The 23078-nt window shown below is 45.2% G+C and overlaps 1 protein-coding gene across 5 annotated transcripts in view; it reads right to left on the bottom strand.

Annotated features, from left to right (window-relative positions):
• Positions 1-23078, bottom strand: part of LOC111873414 (tropomyosin Per a 7.0102) — a 106298-nt gene that overhangs the window by 70502 nt on the left and 12718 nt on the right. For all 5 annotated transcript variants that reach the window (XR_004514003.1, XR_004514002.1, XM_023868113.2 and 2 more), the window contains exons 2-3: positions 8403-8547; positions 701-826 (exon numbers count right to left, since the gene is read on the bottom strand). Coding sequence is in view for 3 of the 5 variants with exons in the window: in XM_023868113.2 (XP_023723881.1) it covers positions 701-826; positions 8403-8516 (240 nt within the window). In the remaining 2 variants the exon portion in view is untranslated. The remainder of the gene's footprint in view (positions 1-700; positions 827-8402; positions 8548-23078) is intronic.

The raw sequence follows: 23078 nt of genomic DNA, 5'->3' as shown, positions 1-23078 counted from the left end.
TTGTATCGCTGTCTGATTCGGTGATCTCAGAAGTCGCGACACAGCGACAGCTATCTCTGACCATGACGACGCATTCCTGTTACCGACACCGTTCTTACACCGTTCTAAGAATTATGGCACTATCACAGTACCTGGTAATTTCGTGTTAGTAATTGTAAACAATTTTGAAGAAAAAAATACAATGAGCTGTTTCTATTTGGGACTGGAGACGGGGTGGAGTTCTCGTCTTCCAGGACAGCACTTACACTTGAAAGGCCCTGTCAGTAACTAAACACAAAAGCAGGAAAACGTACAGGCAAGGCTCTGTGACACAGAAACCCAGGCACGAAGCCCTGTTATCGGATGTTTCATACTTCGTCGATTTCCAACCTCAGGTAACAGCTCTAATAGGGCCGTCTACACAATAATAATATCCACAAACAAAAACAAATCAATATTATCGTAGCAGCATTCGTTTACTGGGCAAAGGTTTTCTCTATATGTGCTGCATGACACAACAGGATGCATACCATCAAGATTTAACCCCAGAGGCAACGTTCCTACGTTCCGTGGCCATTCTGGGCGCTGTGTTGGAAAACTCAACTCACCTGTTCGTTGTCTGTGACAAGGATACCGTTCTTATAGCCACAAAGAGGAGTGAGGTGAGATCAAGGCATTCAGGTGCCCTTAGTGTATGAGATATCGTGCTCATGTGACTCACGTTCTGTAGAGCCTTGTCCTTCTCGTCCAGCTTAGCGTTCACCTGCATCAGCTGCTCCATGGTCTGGTCAAGATCGTTCTCAATCTGCTGGATCTTCTTCTGCAGGGATCGGGCTTCTTCCTCAGCCTACACAAACATCAACTGATATTAGAAATCCAAATCTGTCACACAAGTGCACGGCTTAATGCACAGGAAATACTGAAAAAACAAATTCACGTAGTATGCGTTTCCGGTGAGAGGAATCGATCTGCAGACTATCAGCTTTAAGAGTTCATGTCTCCGTTACAACGTGAATTCATGACTATTTTATGTACAGAATGAAGTGATCCCTTTCCTAACCAAATGCATCTAAATGAAAATCAGTCAGTCCCGGCGCCATGACTCACGTTCCTACATAGAGTCAATAATCCAAATTTAATTCGCCGAATCCAGTTTAACGTTAACTTACAACCAATGTTCTCCCCAAAGAACATTACTGTCTTCTCGTATGTGGAACCAAGCAGTCCAATAGTTACCAACGTTTCGGTGAAACATGAGCCCTCCATCTTCAGGGTACTTTCTGAAGATAAAGGCAGCATCTTCTTCATGAACGTCGGTAAACAGCTTGTAAAAAGCACCACATAAAAGTCATCATATCCCAAAAAACACACTAATATTCACATTCACCGCCGCCTCAGATTACATTTTTCTAATTTTCTAAAGTGTTAACTGCGGCGCGGCAGCCAAAACGCGTTCTTTTTTTTTCAGTCTTTGTTGGTGTGCACATATTTGTAATTCCCCCCAAAATCCTACAGATTCTGAAAGTAATAAGTTCCTCTTTTAAGGAGGAATCTGCTTTACGACGCTGGCCTGAAATCCAGACGATCCTGACAGCCTTAAAACCGAGGGCTGTTCATATGAGAGACGAGAGTTGTTCTGGAGACGGAAACCGAACTGCATTCTCTACGGGGGGGGGGGCGGAATATATACATACTGACTGAGTTATACGCATTCATTTGGAAATGTGGTGCCACATGACCGCAGAAACTAATACGAACTTTACAGAAAACAAACAATGGATAAATTCCCAAATGTTAGGCCTCATGAACTATCCTTTCACCAAAAATGTTCATTAACTAAGACTAATTGCATCTATATTGAGAATATGATGGCAAATTAGGTAAGCCCGAGGGTGTACAAAATACCGGCTTCTCTTAGTGACACTGACTGATGCTAACAGAGATCTTGTGTATGAATAATGGATAAACCTGCTTCTTGCGGTGACTTCTATTCGGCGAGGGCGAAGACAGACGCAGCAACTAGTGTGTGGGATGGACTACTGGACTGATTCCCGGCGGAGGGTGATATTTTCCCTTCGACTCCGCTTGCAGACTGACTGTGGAACCCATCTATCCTCCTACCGAACGGGGATCCGGGAACGAAGCGTTGGAAACGGGAAACTGACCACTCACTTCGTTTCCGGACAAGGTTCGTGGAACCATACCGCCACAGCACATGAATAACAGCCTCAGTGGGCCTAGTGCCTACCTCCATGAACTTCTCCGTTCACTTCAGTTTTTCTAGATCTTAAGACATACGGTAGGACTCCTTGGGCGAGTGATCAGCTCGTCGCAAGGCCTCTACCTGTACGCAAACACAGAAAAACGCACACACACAGAAACTAAACGTCCACGCCCTGTGTGGGATTCGAACCCACGATCCCGGTTTCCAAACGAGCGAAGACAGTACATGCCTTAGACCGCTCGGCTACCGTGACCGGCACAGGAATAACTTTACCTTGCTTTATTTTACACGCAGTTGAGTGTTTTAAACTCCATTTCATGATCAATGCAAGTCACCGACATGTGACACAAGGGCTGCCACGTAGTTTCTTTACAAACATGGCACGCAAGGCCGCGCTATAGCTCAAGCGGTTAGTCGCTGGCTTCCCACCGCGACGTCCCGGGTTCGATCAAGGGTCTGGTCAAGTGGGATTTGTGGTGGACAAACTGACGCTGGGGCGGGTTTTCTCCGAGTACTTCGGTTTTCCCTGTAAATCTTCATTCCACCAAATTCTCCATCATCATAATCACCCGGGGCAGGCTACAATAGGCCAATCAGTGGCCGCCGTGCCGAGTGGACCCAGTTGGACTCCACCCCCACTAAGCGAATTAAAAAAAAAAACATGGCACGCATCGTCGTTCAAGGACACTGGAGGTCGGTGACAAGAGGAATGATTAAGACTGTGGACATAAATCCAAGATCTACAAACTGATCGCACTTCTGGCATGTGTCAGAGTGACCTTTTCTCCCAAGACGAGTTCGAGAAATTTTTGAAATTTTCGAGAATCAGACCAAGGTCAAAATTTCTTCTAATAAAACGAGTTCATCTCTGAAATCACGATTTAGAAGACGAGCCACTTTTCAAGCTCAGTTGATAATAGCGACAGGCTACGAGCTGGACGACCGGGTTTCGATTCCCGACAGACGCAAGAGACAGACTTCCTTCTTCCCCACAGTGTCCACCCCATCCTCTTGTACGATAGGTACTGGAGAGGGTAAAGCGGCTGGTGCGCGAAGCTAACCATTCATCTCTATCCAGTGCCGAGGTTATGCATGCGTGGCAGTATACCTCCACTCCCCCACAGGTCTCCATGGGATGGGGCTTACGCAACTTTACCTTTTCACTTTTATCCTTAGTAAATCATTTTACGAATATTTCAAAATAATCATTTACAGAGCCACGATATTTTTTCGCCGTGGGCAAGAAGCGGGAGAAAGAGGAAGTTCCTGCTGACAAATTAATTCAAAGCAGGGCTGCCAACCATTATTGCTCTGACGAACCGTGTTACTACGTGCCACTGTGCAAAATTATCGAAGTCAGAGGCTGAAAAAAAAAGAACGTCAGATTCGAGACCGAGGCACTCTTTTCTGATTCGACACTCGGGAAAGCTTTGTCTGTCTTAGTCGGCCTATAATGAAAAGTATTTCTAAACAGGTATAGCCACTTCTTTCCACAACACACAATGCAGAGATGGTAAGGTACACGTAAAGGCAACAAGTTTCCCTACGCAGCACAACATGAAGATATAAGGGGAGTGGAGGTACAGCTCCACACATTTTTACCCTTGGTGTTAGATTGAGATGAGTGAAGAATTTCACGCCCCGGCCGCTTTATTCCTAGGAAGACAGCCGTCCGTACCCGTTGGGTAGAAGGATTGGTGGCACCCGGAGCCCATACGGATATCGTTGCGAACAGAAGAACTTCTTGCTCCTACCGGGACTCAAAGCCCGATTATTCTGTCTCCCAACCCGTAACCTAGTACTGAGTGAGTTATTCGAGCTCCTAGTATGGGGGTATTATGTAGTAATTTTACATACGCATAACCTCATAAACTCCTTCTCGAGGACTACCGCCTATTCGTGGAGAGGTTTGCTTACCTAAATGACACGGTGTGCTATGCTGGCGGGAGCGTAAGCTCCTGGTAGAGCCACACACACCAGATGGGTCAAATGGTATGTGGCAGGCGTAATGTAGTCCCTGGTCCCCAGGTTGGGGGTTAGGCGTGAGACTTTTACCCCCTCCCGGAAAAAAATCTGTTACGAAATCTCCAGCACAGCATTGTGGCGCCGGCAAATAAGAAGAAAACAGAACTACGTACTTACGTTACAGTAGAACCGCTGTTTCTTTTCTTAAATATAAATTACCAATCCATTACTCATGTGTTGCGCACATGATAAACACATATTCAGTTTTATTCGGATAATATGAAACGAGGGATTTGTTGGAAAGGCCTACGCGTAGATGAGAGGATAACATTAAAATGGATATAATGGAGCAGACTAGATTAATCTGGCTCAGGATAGGGGATAGTGGAGGGGTTTTGCACGTATGGTAATGAACCTTCGGGGTCTACAACGCTCATGACAGGCAATTTCGTAACTACCTCAGAGATTAATTTCTCAAGAAGGACTCTGCTCTCAGAAGTTAGTAGTCACTGGCTTAAAAGTTCTCTGCCGCTTTGAGTATTTTCTCATAATAACCGTCATAACAATAGACCATCCAGTTATTACGTTTCATGTTCATTAAATCGTATAATTTCTTTATCGCTGTTCTATCAGTGCGTTACTTCACGGTCCTGTCGGAGCCTATCTAAATTACAGGGCGTCGAACACTTGGACGACGACTCGTGAATATGAACTGCAAAGGCCTTGGGAGGAAGCTGTCGTGGCAGAGATGAGAAAACGATCACGGTATGTGGCTGGCTGGGCTGTGGACAAACACAGAAAACCTCGCCTAGTATAGGCGATGCCCGCAAAATTTCGAACGGTGCATTTCCCGAATAAAAGTCTGGAGTGATGCCACTAGACAAGCCTGTTTGATAGGTATACAAGTAGGCCGTGCCATAGCTCAGGCGGTTAGTCGCCCGGGTTGGAACCCCTGTCAGGTCATGGGGGATTTGTTGTAGACAAAGTGGCACTGGTGCAGGTTTCCTCCAAGTAGGTCGGTTTCCCTTGCCAATTCTCATTCCACTGACTGCTCCACACTCATCATCTATCGTCCGGGGTTGGTACAATAGGCCAGAAGTAGCCGATGTACCAACCCAAGAAACTAAAAAAAATAGGTATACAAGGACATATTAACTTCGAACTAGACGGAGGTGAGTGGACAACTTCACGCCCTGGCCGCTTTACCCCGAGGAAAAGAACTGCAGAATTTGCTCTGCGTTGGTTCCTGATGTGGTCTGGACGTCGTGGAGCAGAAAAAAAACATTTCTTATCCCTGCGAGGAATCGAACCCTCATTCCTCAGTCGCCCAACCCGCTATCCCGGTTCTACTAGACATGATCTCCAGTTCGAAACCAGTCATTCAGACATCCGAGCTGCTAATTAAGTTACTGCTGCTGCATGACAGGCGCACAGACACGCCTGTATTTAAAAGCGGAATGCAAGGCGTGGCTCTTATTATTATAACAATACATTATATGTAAATATCAGAGCTGAACAGTTTATTAGTTTTGCTATTTTTACATTTGTTTTAAAACAAAATGGCAACGTTTAATGACTATGATATATCCCGCGACATCTCGTAAAATTACCATTAAGCCACCGGTATCTTAACGCCGTAATGGTCGGCTAGCTTCCTTCGTCTGTAACAAGGCGGGTCACACGAGAAGTCCCAAATATAATGACCTGGGATGTGGTACAGTCTGCCTGGTCAGGGGTATCACACCCATCAAGGAGCAGCGATATATGAGAATGGAACAATAGTGGAATGATGATTAACGGGGGGAAACCAAAGAAACTACGAGAAATGCCAGACCCAATACCACTTCGTTTAAGAATCTCACAGAAAGTAATCGGGAATTGACCCCAAGGCTCCGCGGTGAGAAGCTAGCGCCTACTTCTTTGATCTATGGCACAGTTTATAAAAGGTACAGGCCTATCGGTATAGCGACTGGCTGCGGGCTGAACGACTGAGGGGTCGGAATTCGAGTCACAGCAGGGTCAAGAATTCTCGCTCCTCCAAATGGTCCAGACTGGCTCTGGCATCCACCGAACCTCCTACCCAATGGGTACCGGGGGCTCTTTCCTCGGGGGTAAATTGGCCGAGGCGTGAAGCTGACCGCTCACCTCAAACTAGTGCCGAGGTCAAGAAAATGCGGATCTATAAATCCACTGCCCCATACGCCTTCATGACGTAGTGCTTAAATTCGTCAAGCACAGGGACAGCTTCACCTTTACCTTGCAGGCATATTATTACATGCAGGCCTAATCTTAATAATTCAATAAAACCGTACAAATGAATATATTACGAGTATTTGACGACTGTGTATCAACTAGCCTTTTTTCTCACGGGGTGAGACTGAGTCCACTTGGTACTGCGGCCACTGTTTGGCCTTTTGTGCCAGCCTCAGGTGATAGATGGTGATTGTGGAGCAATCGGTGGAATGCGAATTGGCAGGGGAAACCGAAGTACTCGGAGAAAACTTGCCCCCGTGCCCCTCTGTCCACTAAGAATCCCAAATGACCTGACCCATACCGCCGCGGTGGGAAGTGGTCGTGGCCTATTTTGAAGTAGTATACCGACATGTTCCTGAACGAATGAGAAAAACGCTAAACTTGTCAGAATAGTTGGTATATAAGACGAGATTCGAACTGGGAACCTTCCGAATACACATCAGAAACTTTACCGTTTGAGCGAAATTGCTCGTTATCATTGAAACGGAAGAGTAAATCTTGGAGGAACGTGAACATCTGCCACCAGAATTCGTGGCGTGTTCTGTAAGGCACTGCAGACTGCATTTTGAATGCGAGATACTGGGAAGTCTGACTGCACTGCATTGTTCCACGAACCTTAACCCTTTTTATTCTTGTCGCTCAAATTCCAGTTCTGCGGCTGTCGTAGTGATCGAGCATTACAAACGGTCACTTCACGCAACTTTCATCGTCAGACCACGGACAGACATCCTTGCGTGTCTCTGGCAGAGGTGCACAAACTGCTCTTCGTAACCGAAATGGCTTCAGAAGTCCAGCAGCTCAGAGTCAGTCAGTCAGAGTCACGTTGCAACTGACGGTCAGTCAGTCTGTCTGTCTTGGTGTCGAGCCCCAGAGCTGGAGCTCATGACCAGATATTTCTTTTGAATGAAAGTTACTGTCTTGTCTATGTGTAGCGCCCTCTCTGACGAGAGCTCGGACCAGCAGCTCAAGAACGTTCCCGCCTTTTATGGACTCCGAATGTTCATCGCCCTCTTCACAACATCCTACCCCTAGCCAGGTAAATACAGTCAACATCACAAACTATATTTCTTGCAAGATGTACTTTAATGTTATCCTCCCTTCTACGCCTCGGTCTCCTAATTGGTCGCTTCCAACCCCTCTATGCTTAACTAACTCCCTAGCTTCGTGGAGCAGAATCCTTCTCTAGAAACTGACAGTCGCTCAGGGAGTCAAGAGAGACCCAGAATGTTATAGCGATTCATTACCGTGTTCAGGATAGCCCGCTACAGGTTCCGAACCCAAGCCGGATGAATGCACGTAGTTTCTAAAGGGTTCTGACGACTCAGGATTACTGGGCTTTTGTACATTGTCCATTATCTTCTGGTAGTCTAAAGAACTCAAAACAGCACGTTTCGGAAACTTGATCTTTTCCGTTCCCAGGTGAGGGGTGGTCCAGTGATTGGGGTTAGCTCTTTGTAACGGACCCAACAGAGTAGGTGTCTCCCACACTTCACCTGAGGACGGAAACAGATCTAGTTTCCGAAACGTTGTGTTCTTTAGAACACCAGACGCTGGCCAAAGCCCTCAAAAAACTAGTAATCCAGATGAATGCAGTTCTCCTTCCAGGGGAGATCTCGGGATACTTCCTCCATTAGGCCACAACTGTTACTTTCCAGATCGTTTCCAATTCATGTCATCTTACCATCCAATGCTACATATAACATAACATCCAGTCATGAGAAGCTACGCGCCTTTTTACTGCTTGCCATGGGCGAGCGGGAATCTCGCAGGTACACTCCCGCGGTGGAAACTGGGGATCATCACCGCCAGTTTGTGAAGCAGAGCGTCACACTGCCACTCGAAAGCTACTAGATTCTATTTGCAACACATTTCTGGTATTCTTACGCCTGCAGGAGTCACCTTCCCATGCAAGGTACGTGTAGTACGTACAGTAGGTTCACAGAGCAGAGTGGAGCAAGTAAGCAACCCGGGGAATACTCACCTTCTCGGCCCGGAGATTAGCATCACGGGCCTGCTGCTCGCAGAGAAGGGCGCGGTCCATCGCGTTGTCCTTCTCCAGCTTCATCGCCTGCATCTTCTTCTTGATCGCATCCATGATGGCGGAGTTGTTTGGTCTTCTCTAACGTCTGCAACAAAACACATGCCTTTCTTCATTCACAATTAATGGAGTGCGAATTATATTGCTGTGCTGTGACAGCCTGTTCAGTTCCATCATTCAGAGGCATAACTGTAGCTACGCCGAGATCCAAACAGAACAATAGCTTACAGCCTGAAAGAGAACATGTTTTCAAGTATGAGGTAAACCTGGTCAAATGCCTCCTGTTCACATTGTCTCCACTGGAACAAACTCGGGGATAGCTTAGTCGACATAAAGAGTCCAAGCTACGGGATAGAGAGTCAAGGAACCGGGGTTCGATTCCCGGAGAAGAAGCGCTTTTATTCTCCACAGCATTCAACCCTCCTCTAAGTAACCCTTCTATCCAGTTGCTACTGACCGATCTGTTCCAAAGGCATGAAGCTACTGCCGAGATTAATAATGGATGGGACGCTGCCCGTGTTCTCCCAAGCGTCTTCATGACACAACCCTGCTTTGTCTTCACTGGAAGAACACTAGGAGACCTGTCCTGTCATGACAGTGGAAACATTTGCATACTTGGAAGCACAGATATAGCCTCTACAATTAACTTTTACATAAATTATGTTTAAATTATGGCGTAAATAGACTTCAGTGTGTTCACACTGTGCTACTGTGATCCCCCTGGAGGACTGGGATGTCATCATTTTGAGTTCAGACCCACCTTTTGAACCCCAGTAGCTTGCACACGGTCCTAAATGCGCATGTCTTTAAATATGCACAAGGCACAGTGTTATCGTTGGAATAAGTGTCGGAGAGGTATAATTTCTGCCTGCTTCATGTTACTTTCTTGCTCTAATCTACGGCCCTGAAGATGGCAGCGATACCTTCTCCCGAAATGTTAGTTGGACGTAACCGAACTACACGACATTGAATCCCAGGACATGCAAGCATTCGTAATGACAGCTTGTTTTCTTTGGACGTTTGTTCAGTCAAATAAGGTCAACACGTGCTTTCCGTGCTCTGTAGATGAAACCTACGTAGCAGGTCCAAGTATAATTTCCGTTCAATTCCAGTCACTTCCGTCGATTCACAGTCTTCACAGAAGCAGCACCTCTACTCTCCTCCCACTCCCCGTTGCGGGATATGTGATGACGTCAATCGATGACGAACGTGAAAGAGAACTGCAAACGTCTCAGTTTGTCTGAGGGTTTCTGCAAAAGCAGCGATGGCGTCTGTTTCCCTGTTCACTCCGGAAACCAGACAAACCTGCCCTGGTCGGCTGAATTTTTACGTTTTCACGACGGTGACTTCTGGGGTCTGATGCCGTGCAATTTGCCAGAAGTTCGCGCCATGTTTCTGAGGAATGTACTTTCTCCATCTTCAGGACTGAATACGTGAGGTCGTGCCACAGCTCAGGCAAATAGTCGCCGGCTTCCCACCAAGGCAAGCCGGGTTCGATCCCAGGTCATGTTATGTGGGACTTTTGGTGGACAAAGTTTTCTCCAAGTAGTGCGATTTCCCTTGCCAATTCTCATTCCACCCACTGCTCCACATTACTTAACCATCAAATTACCGGCGCTATTGACTCTCGATATTAACAGCGTCGTTATACAAGCAACTTCAAAAGACGGGAGAGCCACTTGATGCTTGCTCGACTTACTTTTCAACTCCGAAGGAGGAGGTATTACGTTCCTCCGAAACGTCCCTAAACTTCTACCAGACTAAATGGACGTCACAATCCCGTAAGACCATCACACTTCATCAGTTCTTCGGGGTACGTAGAGAGGAATGACAGGCCGCTTGGTGAATAACGAATTTGAAAGGATGCATTTTGTGGTCTAATTAGAGGAATTCTATCTACCACTTGGAGCGTAGGGAATTCGTTTCTTAATCTTAGACAGTCGGGAGGACTGCTTGGATGGGGGGGACAGCCCGTCGCAAGGCCGCTACCTATACAGGACAACACAAACAGAAAAAACACAGACATCCATGAACTGAGTGGGACTGGAACCCATGATCCCAGCGTTCGAGCGGGCGAAGACATTTCATGCCTTACACCGAGCGGCTACTTGAGGAATCAAAGGTAAAGGCAAAGTTGTCTCCGTGCTTAACTAATTAAACACAACGCCATGAGGACGTATGGGGGAAGCGGATGTAAAGACCCACTAGCTAGAGGTGTTACTAGGAAGAATTCAAGAAAGCCCCAGAAACGTCTCTGGGCCGAGATTTAAACCCGAATCTCTCAAATACGAAGCAGAATGCTTAGGTTCGCCGTACATATTCACACCGCACTGCAACCCTCGCCACGTCTGCCTAACAAGCCTTATTCAAGACAAAGTTGCCCCCTTGCTTAACCAGTTAAGCACTACGCCATCAAATTGAACATGGGAGTGGAGGTATAACTCCACCTTTCTCGACCTCGGCATTAGATGGAAGCGAGTAGCCAGCTTCACGTCCCGGCCGCTTTACCCCGTTGTGCCCAGTGTATAGGAGGCTGGGTGGACTCCAGAACCGGTCTAGACGATCATGAGGACAGAACGATCTCTTGCACCTGTCCGGGATCGAACCCCGCCCTTTCAGACCGTCCCTATACCGACCGAGCTGTCGTGGCTCCCATCCCTCATTATACTGAATTAAATTCTAAAATGGTCTTCCCGATGGCCACAAATGAGAGTACATCTAGCAGAGGATGTGAGCAGTAGAGACAGGCCTGCGGCATTGCCCGGCGTGGTTTCAAATGGGCTACGTTTATAAACAATAATATTTTGGTGGCCTCACGAAGACGAGTGTTCACATTCAGAATTTTTCTGGTTTATTTTATGGCGTCAGTAGCTGGATTATATAGCTTCGAATGGTAAGAAGACAGATGAAGGATGAATTAGAAAGGATTTGGAAGGAAGCTGTAGTGGCCTAATTAAAATACAAATTTCATTAGGAGGTGACGCGAAGACAGTAAACAATACAACAGCTGTGTGAGGCAGAAATCAATGAAAAGAACGCTTCGGCGTCAGTTTCCTGCACTGCGCTCACACGCCACTGGAGTTTAACGTACACAAGATGGTTAACATAGTATCAGTTAGAGCTTTGTTTGTTTCCTGCATCCTGCTGTGTATTTAATCAACATTAGAATCAATTTTACCGACCACACAACACATTTTTATTACGGCAGCAGCCATCACGACAAGGACCGTAACAGATCCAGCAACACCAGAGGACGCGAAAGAACAGCGAGCCCTCCAAAAAGTGAAAAGTGCAATCAATATAATAAAATTGAACTTTAATTCATGAACTTTTTAACCAATAATATAATTAAACTAGTTAAAGTGAACTTGACGCAGTGATGAGCGTAAGTAGGAACTGACTGAATAACAAGTGAAAGTGAAAGCATAACTAGTGATCTGAATTGAAATTCGATTCAGAAATTTAAAATTTTAAAGTANAATCTACAGAGCATGATTGAGAATATTTTCACAATAATTATTTCTGATTAAGTAAACCGTATTTGCACGGTCCAATTTCTCTTGTTTGGACACACAGACCAAGCCTGTTATTTGGAAGTAAGGTATCGGAAGTAGATGAAAGTAGAAGCCCCCACATAATTCTTTTTAATTCACCTAATAAGGGGGTGGAGTCCAACTGGGACCACTCGGCACGGCGGCCACTGGTTCGCCTATTGTAGCCTGCTCCGGGTGATTATGATGATGGAGAATTTGGTGGAATGAAGATTGGCAGGGGAAACCGAAGTACTCGGAGAAAACCCGCCCCAGCGCCTTTGTCCACCACAAATCCCACTTGACCAGACCCGGGATCGAACCCGGGTCGCCGCGGTGGGAAGCCAGCGACTAACCGCTTGAGCTATGGCTCGGCCAACGCTGAAGCTAAGTACTACAAATATCATGTTTTTTGACATTATCCATCGTCTCGTCTCCTGTTTATTTTTCAAAACACAATGTTTCGAAGACTGGATTCCGTCTCGTCTTCAGGTGAAACCTACTCAGTTTGGCCCAGTCGAGCTACGCCTGCCTCCACTCTCCCATATGGTGCTTAAGTAAGCACTGTCAGTACCAGTCACGGTTGCGTGAGAACGAGTGCAGAACCTAGGGACAATCACTTCGGAGAAATAACAGATTGGAATTCCATAAGGACTAGATGTTGAAAGAGGACTCATTCTGCGATATGACGGGGGCATTCCATTCCGTGGTATGCGCCCTCTGAGCATACTCAGACACATTCCTTCATCATTCTAGCACCCGATAACATTCAAGGTTACAGAAGCGATCCACAGGTACCGCATATTCCAAGGTACAGCCTGTTCCACAACACAGCAACACGATTAGTTCAGTCTCCTGTTTATGTGAAAATCCGTGCTCATGGCATGCATGTGGTCGCCTTAAAACCCATGTTCATGAAATTTTGTATTAATGCCATGTCATCACTCTTCTTACTCCGAAGGTGGAGGCACCACTTGCTTCCAAAATGACGGTAAGCATTTGGTAGACTACGTATTCTTCAAGGTCGCTGCGTTGGGATCCTCAAATCTCACATTCTTTCAGATAATTTTCCTTATTATTAAAGCACAAGTCAATAATGCAACAATATTTTAAAATATAAAAGACATTTAGAATATGTTTCTCACTAAAGGTGTAACTTTAATACTTATGATGTTAAAATCAAAAAATGTCATTAAGACGCTAAAAGTATAACTTATACACTAAAACTGATTATCAGATTACTAAAACGTCTCTTCTCTTTACATGTTTCGGCGCACAGATAATTTGATATTGGTTAGTTCATAATACTACTTGGGGAGCCGGGATAGCGACTGGCTACATGCTAGACGACTGAGGGGTCAGAGTTCGAGTCCCGGTAGGGTCAAGAATTTTCTCTTCTCCGTCTCGTTCAGATCGGCTCTGAGGCCCATCCAGCTTCCTACCCAATGGGTACCGTGGGGCTCTTTCCTTGGGGCTAGAGCAGCCGAGACGTGAAGCTGACCACTCACCTCCAACTAGTGCCGAGGTCAAGAAAACGTGGATCTTTACATCCACTCCCCATACCTCTTCAAGGCGTAGTGCTTAATTAGCTAAGCATAGGGACAACTTTAGGGGGCACGCGGTAGCGTAGTTGGTTGAGGGGTTTTGCTACAAGCCAGAACGTCACAGGTTCGATTACCGATAAGGTCAGTGAATTTTTCAATTGACATAAAACTTCCAGCCGCACTATGGCCTTGGGGTCGACTCAGCCTCTAACAGAAATAAGTACCAGGAATTAATTAAATATTTTTCCTGGGGAGTAAAGCGCGACCGGCTCGCAAGGCTGACAACCTTACCGCTATCTTTGAGCCGATTGTCTAGATAGTGTGGTACCCTCAACGTCTCACAACCCTATGGACCTTCACGGCCTGTTACTTCTATCAGTTGCAGTGACTAGGTCTATATATCGCCAAATGAAAATGGCATGGCGATAACGGGTGAGAAGGTAGCGGAAGGAAACATCCGTGGCTTGTGTGAGGGATTGGCAGTCTATATAACCATTTGTCGGAGGTATGGAAGAAAACTGTACTTTGTGGCATAAGACGAAAATGTGTGCCGTTAAACAGACACATACGGTGCACATGTTCCGTTCTGACTTTTGTTTTAAAATGCCGCAGCACTTAGTTCCTATCCCGTAATCATAACTGTATTAAACCTACACTGCTTGGTCCATTGTCCGTAGATAGAAATAGATTGACTTAACGTACACCACAAAGCAAAATTCGTATTGTTCCGTGACGATGGAAGCAGAACCAACTTCTGAGACGTTGTTTGCAACAAAAAAACGAGATGACAAATTTCCAAAATAGAGGCCCATGTTAGTTTAATTGACTTTACTCGTATACATGTTCGGTTTGGAATGGGTTCCACTCGGCCTCGTGAGGATAACTGGGGAGCTATTTCAAGGAAATAGCGGCTTCGGTTTAGAAAACCGAAATTAACGGCCTTCGGGGTTCGTTGCGATGACCACGCGACACCATCTATCCGCTAAAGTTGGCACTAACTTCGCCGACAAGCGCCAGTCGCTCGGTCGGTATAGTTCGCTTGCGGACTAAAACCACAGAGTTTTCTTTCTATATATATATATATATGGCTCTACAGCCCTTGTTGGACCTTGGCCACTTTTTAAGTTTCTTGATCTTTTACAGTCAGTAGGACTCCTCAGAGAGAGGATCAGCCCGTCGCAGGGCCGCTACCTACACACAGGAGAGCATAAATACAGAATAAACGCACACATACATCCTTGCCTCGAGTGGGATTCGAACCAACGATCCCAGTGTTTGAGCGAGCGAAGACATTTCGTGCCTTAGACGGCGCGGCTACTGTGATCGGCTATATTTTCTATGTTCAATTTAAATATTGGACTTAATTTCATTCGCCAGGTTAAAAGATTGGAACCTGAACGCATTCCACAACAACTGATGGACTATACACCTGGAGGAACAGGATCCATTTCACGCCCGCAGTTAACACTGGAAAGAACAACCTGGCTTATAGAGAGACGGAACTGATCGAACGGTGCAAAGCTTGCGGTTGCCGACAGGCAGCATGGTGATCTCACAGACTTCATTTTATTTAAAAAAAAAAAGTATGACAAAACAGCTCGTAGTATAGGGAAAGTCAGAAATTATCCGCACTTTCTCCATAACACATCTTTAGGTTTCTCACATTGCCTTCTGCGCATGCATGCTTAGAGTTGGTACTACTGTGGTCACGTGATGCTGTGACAGTGTAAACATGGCCGCTCCACTAGCAGTGTGCACCAAGGAGGAACAAAGAACAGTGATCCGATTTCTCTGGTTGGAAGGTGTGTCTGGGGCTGAAATTCATCGGAGGCTTTCAACACAATACGGGGACAGTGCTCTACCGCGTAGAAGTGCGTATGAGTGGATCGAGAAGTTTAAAAGTGGCCGGACAAGAAATTCAAGACTCAATCTTCCGCGGGGAAGGTGATGCTAACCGGTTTGGGGGCTCAAAAGGGCCTATACTAGAAGACTACCTGGAAAAAGGGCGTACGGTCAACAGTACAAGATACAGTGATTTGCTGGCCAACAATCTAAAGTCAGCAATTCGCACCAAACGCCGAGGCCTATTGCCGAAGAAAGTGTTGTTGCATGACAATGCACGCCCACACATGGCCGGCCAGACCGCTGAAACCATTAACAATATGAGTTTCGAGGTGCTGGAACACCCAGCCTACAGCCCAGATCTCGCCCCTTTCGAATATCATCTCTTTGGACCGCTCAAAGATGCTTTACGACGTCGTCGATTTTCTACGGATAAAGAAGAGGTGCATAAATGGTTGCGCGACCAACCGAAAACCTTCTTCTTGGAGGGAATCCGCAAGCTTGTGGACCGCTGGACCAAGTGCATCGTAAAGGAAGGAGACTGTAGAAAAATGACGTACCTGTTCAACCCCTACTTTTCTGTATATAAATTGGAAAAACAAGAGTGCGGATAATTTTTTACTTCTCTACGCAGCCGGGATACCATGTAGACCATGGACCTGCGAGTTTCCTTCGGAACACTTTGCATGTAGGGAAAGTTAACAGTACTCAACAGTGCGCCGTCTACAGCACGGCTATGTGATACAGTGGGAGCAGGCAACCTTTTGCTACTGACGGGCCACATTCGACTTCCACCTTCATAGAGACAGACGCGCAAACAGCAGAAAATAGAAACAAAAATTATATGACGGATGCATGGGTATATTTACTATATTCACACAACTGTTACATTTTATGTGAAACCGCTACAGTTTTATAATAACTGCATCTGGGGGCATAACGTTGGTAAAACAGAAAACAAGCTTCAAATAAAAACCAAGGTAATATTACCTGCTGCGCAATATTTATTTGTTTCTCTATAGTCTTTGCAGCAACGGTTTACCAAAATTTGCACACGTAAAAGGTAAAGTTGTCCGTGTACTTAACTAAGTTAAGCACTACGCAATGAAGGCGTATGGGGGAGTGGATGTATAGACCCACGTTTTATTGACCTCGGCCATAGTTGGAAGTGAGTGGTCAGCTTCACGCCTCGGACGTTTTACCCCAGTGGAGAGCCCCCTGTACCCATTGGATAAGAGGTTGGGTGGACCTCAGACCCTACCGGGACTCGAACTCCGACCCCTTGGTCGTCCAGTCAGTCGTTATATGGACTGAGCTATCCCGGTTCTAAAATTTGTACAAGTGCCTTACAAAAAGGAAAGGCGGCACGCAGGTTGCCGAACACTGAAATATCCGAACTATCAGAGACCGGACATCATGTGGAAAAGCAAGAAACTAATTACATTATAATCTTAATTAAGTAGAAGCTAACAGTTGCTGATCTAGTTACCATATTCACAACAGGACGCCACTCGTCCCTATCCTGTGCCACCTTATTCGATTCCATTCTATTCTTATTGGGCCATCGTTGCCAGGTTATCCAAATGGTCTCTTACCTTCAGGGTTCCCACTCAAAATTTTGAAGACAAAACGCGTATTGAAAACGTATGTACATGCTCGTGATTCTCAGTAGCTGGGATTGTTGAGTCGAAACGTAGGGTGTGATGATTTACGAATCGGAAAGGATTTCGAAAAAAAGTGGTCATGGCCTAATCGAGATAGTATTTTTTTTTCTTGGCGCTACAGCCCCCAATTTGGGCCTAGGCCTACCTCCATGAAACTCTCCGTTTCACTTCGGTTTACTAATCTTACACATTCGGTAGGACTCCTTGGGCGAGTGATCAGCTCGTCGCAAGGCCTCTACCTGTAGACAAACACAGAAAAAAGCAAACATCCATGCCCTGAGTGGGATTCGAACCCACGATCCCGGCTTCCGAGCGAGCGAAGACAGTGCACGCCTTAGACCGCTCGGCTACCGTGACCGGCCAATCGAGATAGTATACAGGTATTTAACTGGAGCAACTGAGGAAAACCACGAAACCCCTGTAAGGATAGGAGATGTTCCGGTCGAAATTCGAACCAAGCACCTCTCGAATATGCGTCTGAAGAGGACCGCTACACCAAACATCTCGGTGTGCATAAGTGTGCCTTGAACACCACACTTCACCGCTAAACACAGGCCCATGCTGAGAGCTGCTTTAAATTTGTTGACAGTGTGAGTTCGCTAAAACAATGTCTGTCTTTCTCAAGGACGGTCAGCAGTTAGCTCGCTGCACGATTCAGTTCACGGCGGGCGTGACACACGAACACGTGGATGTGCTCCTGCAGCAAAACAACGCTCCTGTGAAAGCATACTTGGTATCACGCCACGCAGAAATGTCACCAACCTGACAATATTATGCTCTACAAACAACGTCCGGACTAAACATACGCATGAAGAGTTTAAGAAAGTAGCAATGAACTCTCTCCATCACTTTAACTGGCCCTTGCTTTGTTAAAATTTTATAAATATCGGACTGGCACTTAATTTTTCGACTGTCGTAATCAATTTGATAAAACGATATAAAAAACGTAAATACTGTGTCCCTTTCCTACCAAAAATGGTGTAAAACAAGGAGATGCTTTATCGCCATTGTTCTTCAACTTTGCTTTAAAATATGTCAGTAGGAATGTCCAGGAAAACCAGGTGGGGCTGAAACCAAATGGGACACATCAGCTGCTGGTCTATTCTGATGACGTAAATCTATTGGCAGATGACATAGATACGTTAAAGAAAAACAAAATCTTTAATTGGCGCTAGTACATACGTTGGTCTGGAAGTAAAAAAGACAAAATTAAGTATATGTCGCTGTCTCGTCACCAAAATGCAGGGCAAAATCATGATATAAAGATAGGTAACACATGTTTTGAAAATTTGGCACAGTTCAGATATCTGGCAACGACAGTAACAAATCATAACCTGATTCAGGAGGAAATTAAGAGGAGATTGAACTCTGGCAATGCTTGCTACCATTCAGTCCAGAACCTTTTGTCTTCCCGTCTGCTGTTTAAAAATATAAAAATTAGAATATACGAAGCTATAATTATGCCTGTGGTTCTGTATGGGTGTGAAACTTGGTCTCTGACATTAAGGCAGGAACACAGACCGAGGGTGTTTGAGAACAGGTTGTTCAGGAAAATATTTGGACCGAAGAGAGATGACGTGAAAGGAGTATGGAAAAAAACTGAACAATGAGGAGCTTCATAACTTGTACTCTTCTCCAAGTATAATTAGAATGATCAAGTCAAGGAGGATGAGGTGAGCGGGTCATGTAGCACGAATGGGGGAGCCGAGAAATGCTTATAAGATATTGGTGGGAAAGCCAGACGGAAAGAGCCCACTTGGAAGACCAAGCTGTAGGTGAGTGAACGATATTAAAATGGATCTTACAGAGATAGGATGGGATGGTATGGATTGGATTGATCTGGCTCAGGATAGGGGCCAGTGGAGGGTCCTTGTGAACACGGTAATGAGCCTGCGGTTTCCATAAAATGCTGGGAAGTTCTAGAGTAGCGGCACAATTGGCGACTTCTCAAGAAGGGCTCAGCTCCATGAGTGAGCGAGTGAGTGCTCACTACCTCCTTTCGCATTTCAGACCGTGGGGGCAGAACTGTGTGTGGTCAGGACACTGAAGGGGACGGAAATTAAGAATAGAAAGGGAAACGAAGCGGAAGAGATGTAGTAGGAAGATAGTGAGGAAGAAGAGGTACAATACGAAGAGGAGGAGGATGACAAAGGAAGAGCACGAGGGAATTACAGAGAATTAGAAGAAACTTGAGGAAGAGAGTAAGGGGAAGGACGAGGGGAAAGGGACAGCAAGAAGGAAGAAAAATAAAACAAAAAGAGGAACCTGGAAGGGAAAAGGGACGGTAACAAGGCGGAGGAAAAGAGGGCTGCTTCCTGATACCTTGGGTACGGAAGGCATAACCGGATTCTCACGGAGTGACGTCAGGGCGCATCTGCCAAGTTACACGTTCCTTGCGCGGGATAACGTAATGTGGCATTTCACACACTTCATAACGAAGTTGCCACGAATATTCGCCGAGTTGCTGAAACGACTACACGCAAGCCGAAGTTTTGAAACGATTTCTCAGTACACTGCGCTGTTTGTGTTACTTTATCGACAACAATAGCAATGTTCTGGCGAAATGTCTCGGCATTACCGAACCTGCGCGTATTGGTTCACCGGTAACGAGTTGACTAACTGTACACTGTACGGAGAAAAACCTGATATAGGCGTATACGGCGTTTCGGAAACTGGACAGATTTCCATCCGCAGGTTAGAAAGGGATCGCACCCAGAGGAGGCGCGGCAGCAGACAATCCAAGCGGCCTACTGCCACGGCCCAATTTTAGGGCTCCACAGTTTACAAACCCTTCTCTTTTGCACTACTAACTTGCACTCCACGCCAAACGTAATTAGAATGATCAAGTCAAGGAGTGTGGGATGGGCAGGGTATGCAGCACGAATGAGGCGAAACAGTAATGCATATACGATATTGCTGGGGAAGTCATAAGGAAAGTGACCACCAAGAAGACCATAACGTGTGTTGGTGGATAATATTAAAATGGATCTTAAAGTGATAGGATGGGATGGTATGGATTGGATTCATGTGGATCAGGATAGAAACCAGTAGAGGGCTCTTGTGAACACAGTAATGAACCTTCAGGTTTCATAAAATGCTGTTACTTCCTGAGTAGCTGCAGAATTGGCGGCTTCTCAAGAAGGGCTCAGCTCCATGAAGTTAGTTTAGTTAGTTATTAAATACATATTAATTTCTGATTATCTTTTGTTCATATCGTGATATTCCTTGACACTCATCTAAACATATTATGCAACAGTGTACACAAAAGGGCTTTAAGAACTGTGACACGAATGGCGGGTTTCGTCACGGCATCTTGAAATTTCGGGTTATTAATTGGGATGAAGTTCTGAGAAGGTTGCTGTGTTTCTAATGGAGGGAAACTGGCTTTCGTCTGCTCAGTTGGGGCGCTAGAAGCAAATGGCTTGATCTGTGGATGTGAGGTTTTTACCTGGCCTAAATACATTTGCCTCGCCCTACATCTGACAACATAAACAGATCCTGTTTCCGAGACGTCATGTATATCAAATTCAACCCGAAAATAATATTCGTACAACGAATCACCTCCTATCCAATGGGTACCGGGGACTCTGTCCCTGAGGGTAAATCAGCCGGGGCGTGAAGCTGGCCACTCACTTCCAGGTAGTGCCGAGGTCAAGAAAACCTGGATCTATACATCCACTCCCCATACGCCTTGATGGGGTAGTGCGTAATTAGTTAAGGACAAGGACAGCTTTTCCCTAGAAGCAATCAACCTTCGTCACAAACCTTTATGTAATGGTGGGTACCTGGGTTGACCCTGTCAACTGGACATGTACTTTATCAATAGTACCTTTAAAGTACGTCGTTATCATCATTAATTTCGATGTACACATGCAGTGGCTTGCTTAAAAATGTGTTGCCTGAGGATGGCCCTGTGAGGCCGAAACATGTAGCGCATAAGCACAGAGTGTATATTATTTTAATGACATATTTAAACATTTTAACAAAGATTTTAGTGAATTAAATGTGGATTAGTGCCATCTAAATCTGTACTGATATTGTTGCATTATAGATGGAAGAAGACTACAAGTGATACATCACTGAAGGTCGTGGTGCAAGGCCCGGTCTAGGCCTCCCCCTGATGCATTCTCATTCATTCAATCGTCCTTTCAACGCATTCGATGCTAAATGGCTCCTTAAATTGAAGCAATGTCGTTAAAGAACGTATGAACTAGACAGATCTGGGTTCTCTTGAGAAGATGGCAGTCAACAGAGCTACTCGGCAAATTCCTCGCATTTTATTTATCCCAAAGGTTCATTCCCACGTTCACAAGAGCCCACCACTGGTCCCCATCCTCTGCAACCAGCAGATTCAATACTGTCCTACGTCTCCCTTCTTTTACCCTCTAGGAGAAAAAGTAACGAAGAATTCAGGACAGAGCCCTGTCCTCTTGCACGAACATACAGATGGTTCAAATCGTGTAGACAGTGCAGTGGTTCTCAATCTTGTTACCGCCGCGACCTGATTTTCATAGTTGGTTAAACTCACGATTCAATGAAAATGTAAAATAAAACAAACCATATAAGCTTATACTTCCATAAGAAAGACACTAAAATGCATTACTAAGGCCGCGCCATAGCTCAAGCGGTTAGTCGCTGGCTTCCCAACGCGGCGGCCCGGGTTCGATCCCGGGTCTGGTAAAGTAGGATTTGTGGTGAACAAATTGGCGCTGGGGCAAGTTTTCTCAGAGTACTTCGGTTCCCCTGCCAATCTTCATTCCACCAACTATTCCACAATCACTCTCACCTATCATCTGGGGCTGGTACAATAGGCCAGAAGTGGCTGTAGTACAAGGGACTTAGTCCCACCCCACTAGCAATAAAAAAAATGCATTACTTATTCAGATATTGCTATGATCTCTTTATTAGAAACTAAAAGTGTGACAATGTGGAAATTAGAAACTCGCCTAATGGGAAGGCAGCGTCTCGCACAGTGCACATCGGCGACATGTTGAGACACGACATACAGTATGTTGAAGCAATTGTTATGCGCAGAAGCAAGCATCTGACTGGAAATCTTAACGTGTTACGTGGTCGTAAAGAGAAATGGCATGAACTTGAAATGTAATTCCCCGATTTACATTAACACATGCAGTAGAACAGGTCCTAAAATAGTACAAGGGCTCAAATAATAATTCTTGAACTGTGTCCTGTGTGGGGACAGGAGAAAAATTTACAACTGGAAATGTCTGAAAGCGAAGACTGCCTTGCAAACTGTTAATAAATGCATGAAGGAAGCTGGGTTGTTGCGAAATAACATCAAATGGATTGCATCAGTATTACACTGAAAAACGCATCCCATCCGACTACACAACAAAAGCAGTTGCACAACAAGGACTTCATATGTACTGAAACCTGAATATTGCTTTCTCGTCCATGCATTTTCGCGATTGTCAGTTTCATCACGGTTCGTTTGTTAAAGTGAAAAATAGAGTGATTTTGATAATACATTAGGGTACCATCTGAATTTTCCCCAAGACTCAATTTTGGGTTCAGAACCACTGGGATAGGGTCATATTTACTATATAAGTGTAGTGAAGTGGAAGGAAAGGAAGTTTATGGTGAAATGTGAGTGCATCAGTTCATGACATTACATATTCCATCAGTGTTAGTGCCTGGTGTATAGTATGCTTATTTTTTATTAATATTAATTTATATAATTGTAGTCGTAATTGTATTTGTTGTCGTCGTAACTGTACTTGCATTGTATTCATGTGTAGTTTTGTGTGCTGTGTTTTGTTTGAGCGTGGTGTATTATTTTGTGTCAAGTGTGTTATTCGTGTGTTGTGTCTTAACTGTAGTACCATTGCTACAGGGTAAAACCCAATTTGCAGTTAAAATAAATAATAATAATATTTAATTAATGTAAATTGGTAACCAAACAATAAAATGTAATGTTGTCCATCAGCTAACCTGCAGGGCTCATGCACAAACTTCCTACCCTAGTATTCTATTCGTAGTAGTCAGGCCCTTCACTGCTTGTAACGGCAAATATGTAGT

Source organism: Cryptotermes secundus, unplaced genomic scaffold (genome assembly GCF_002891405.2).
Source record: "Cryptotermes secundus unplaced genomic scaffold, Csec_1.0 scaffold270, whole genome shotgun sequence".
NCBI classification, from domain to species: Eukaryota; Metazoa; Arthropoda; class Insecta; order Blattodea; family Kalotermitidae; genus Cryptotermes; species Cryptotermes secundus.
The sequence above is the reverse complement of the archived record's forward strand: the minus strand, read 5'-3'. Positions and strand labels throughout refer to the sequence as shown.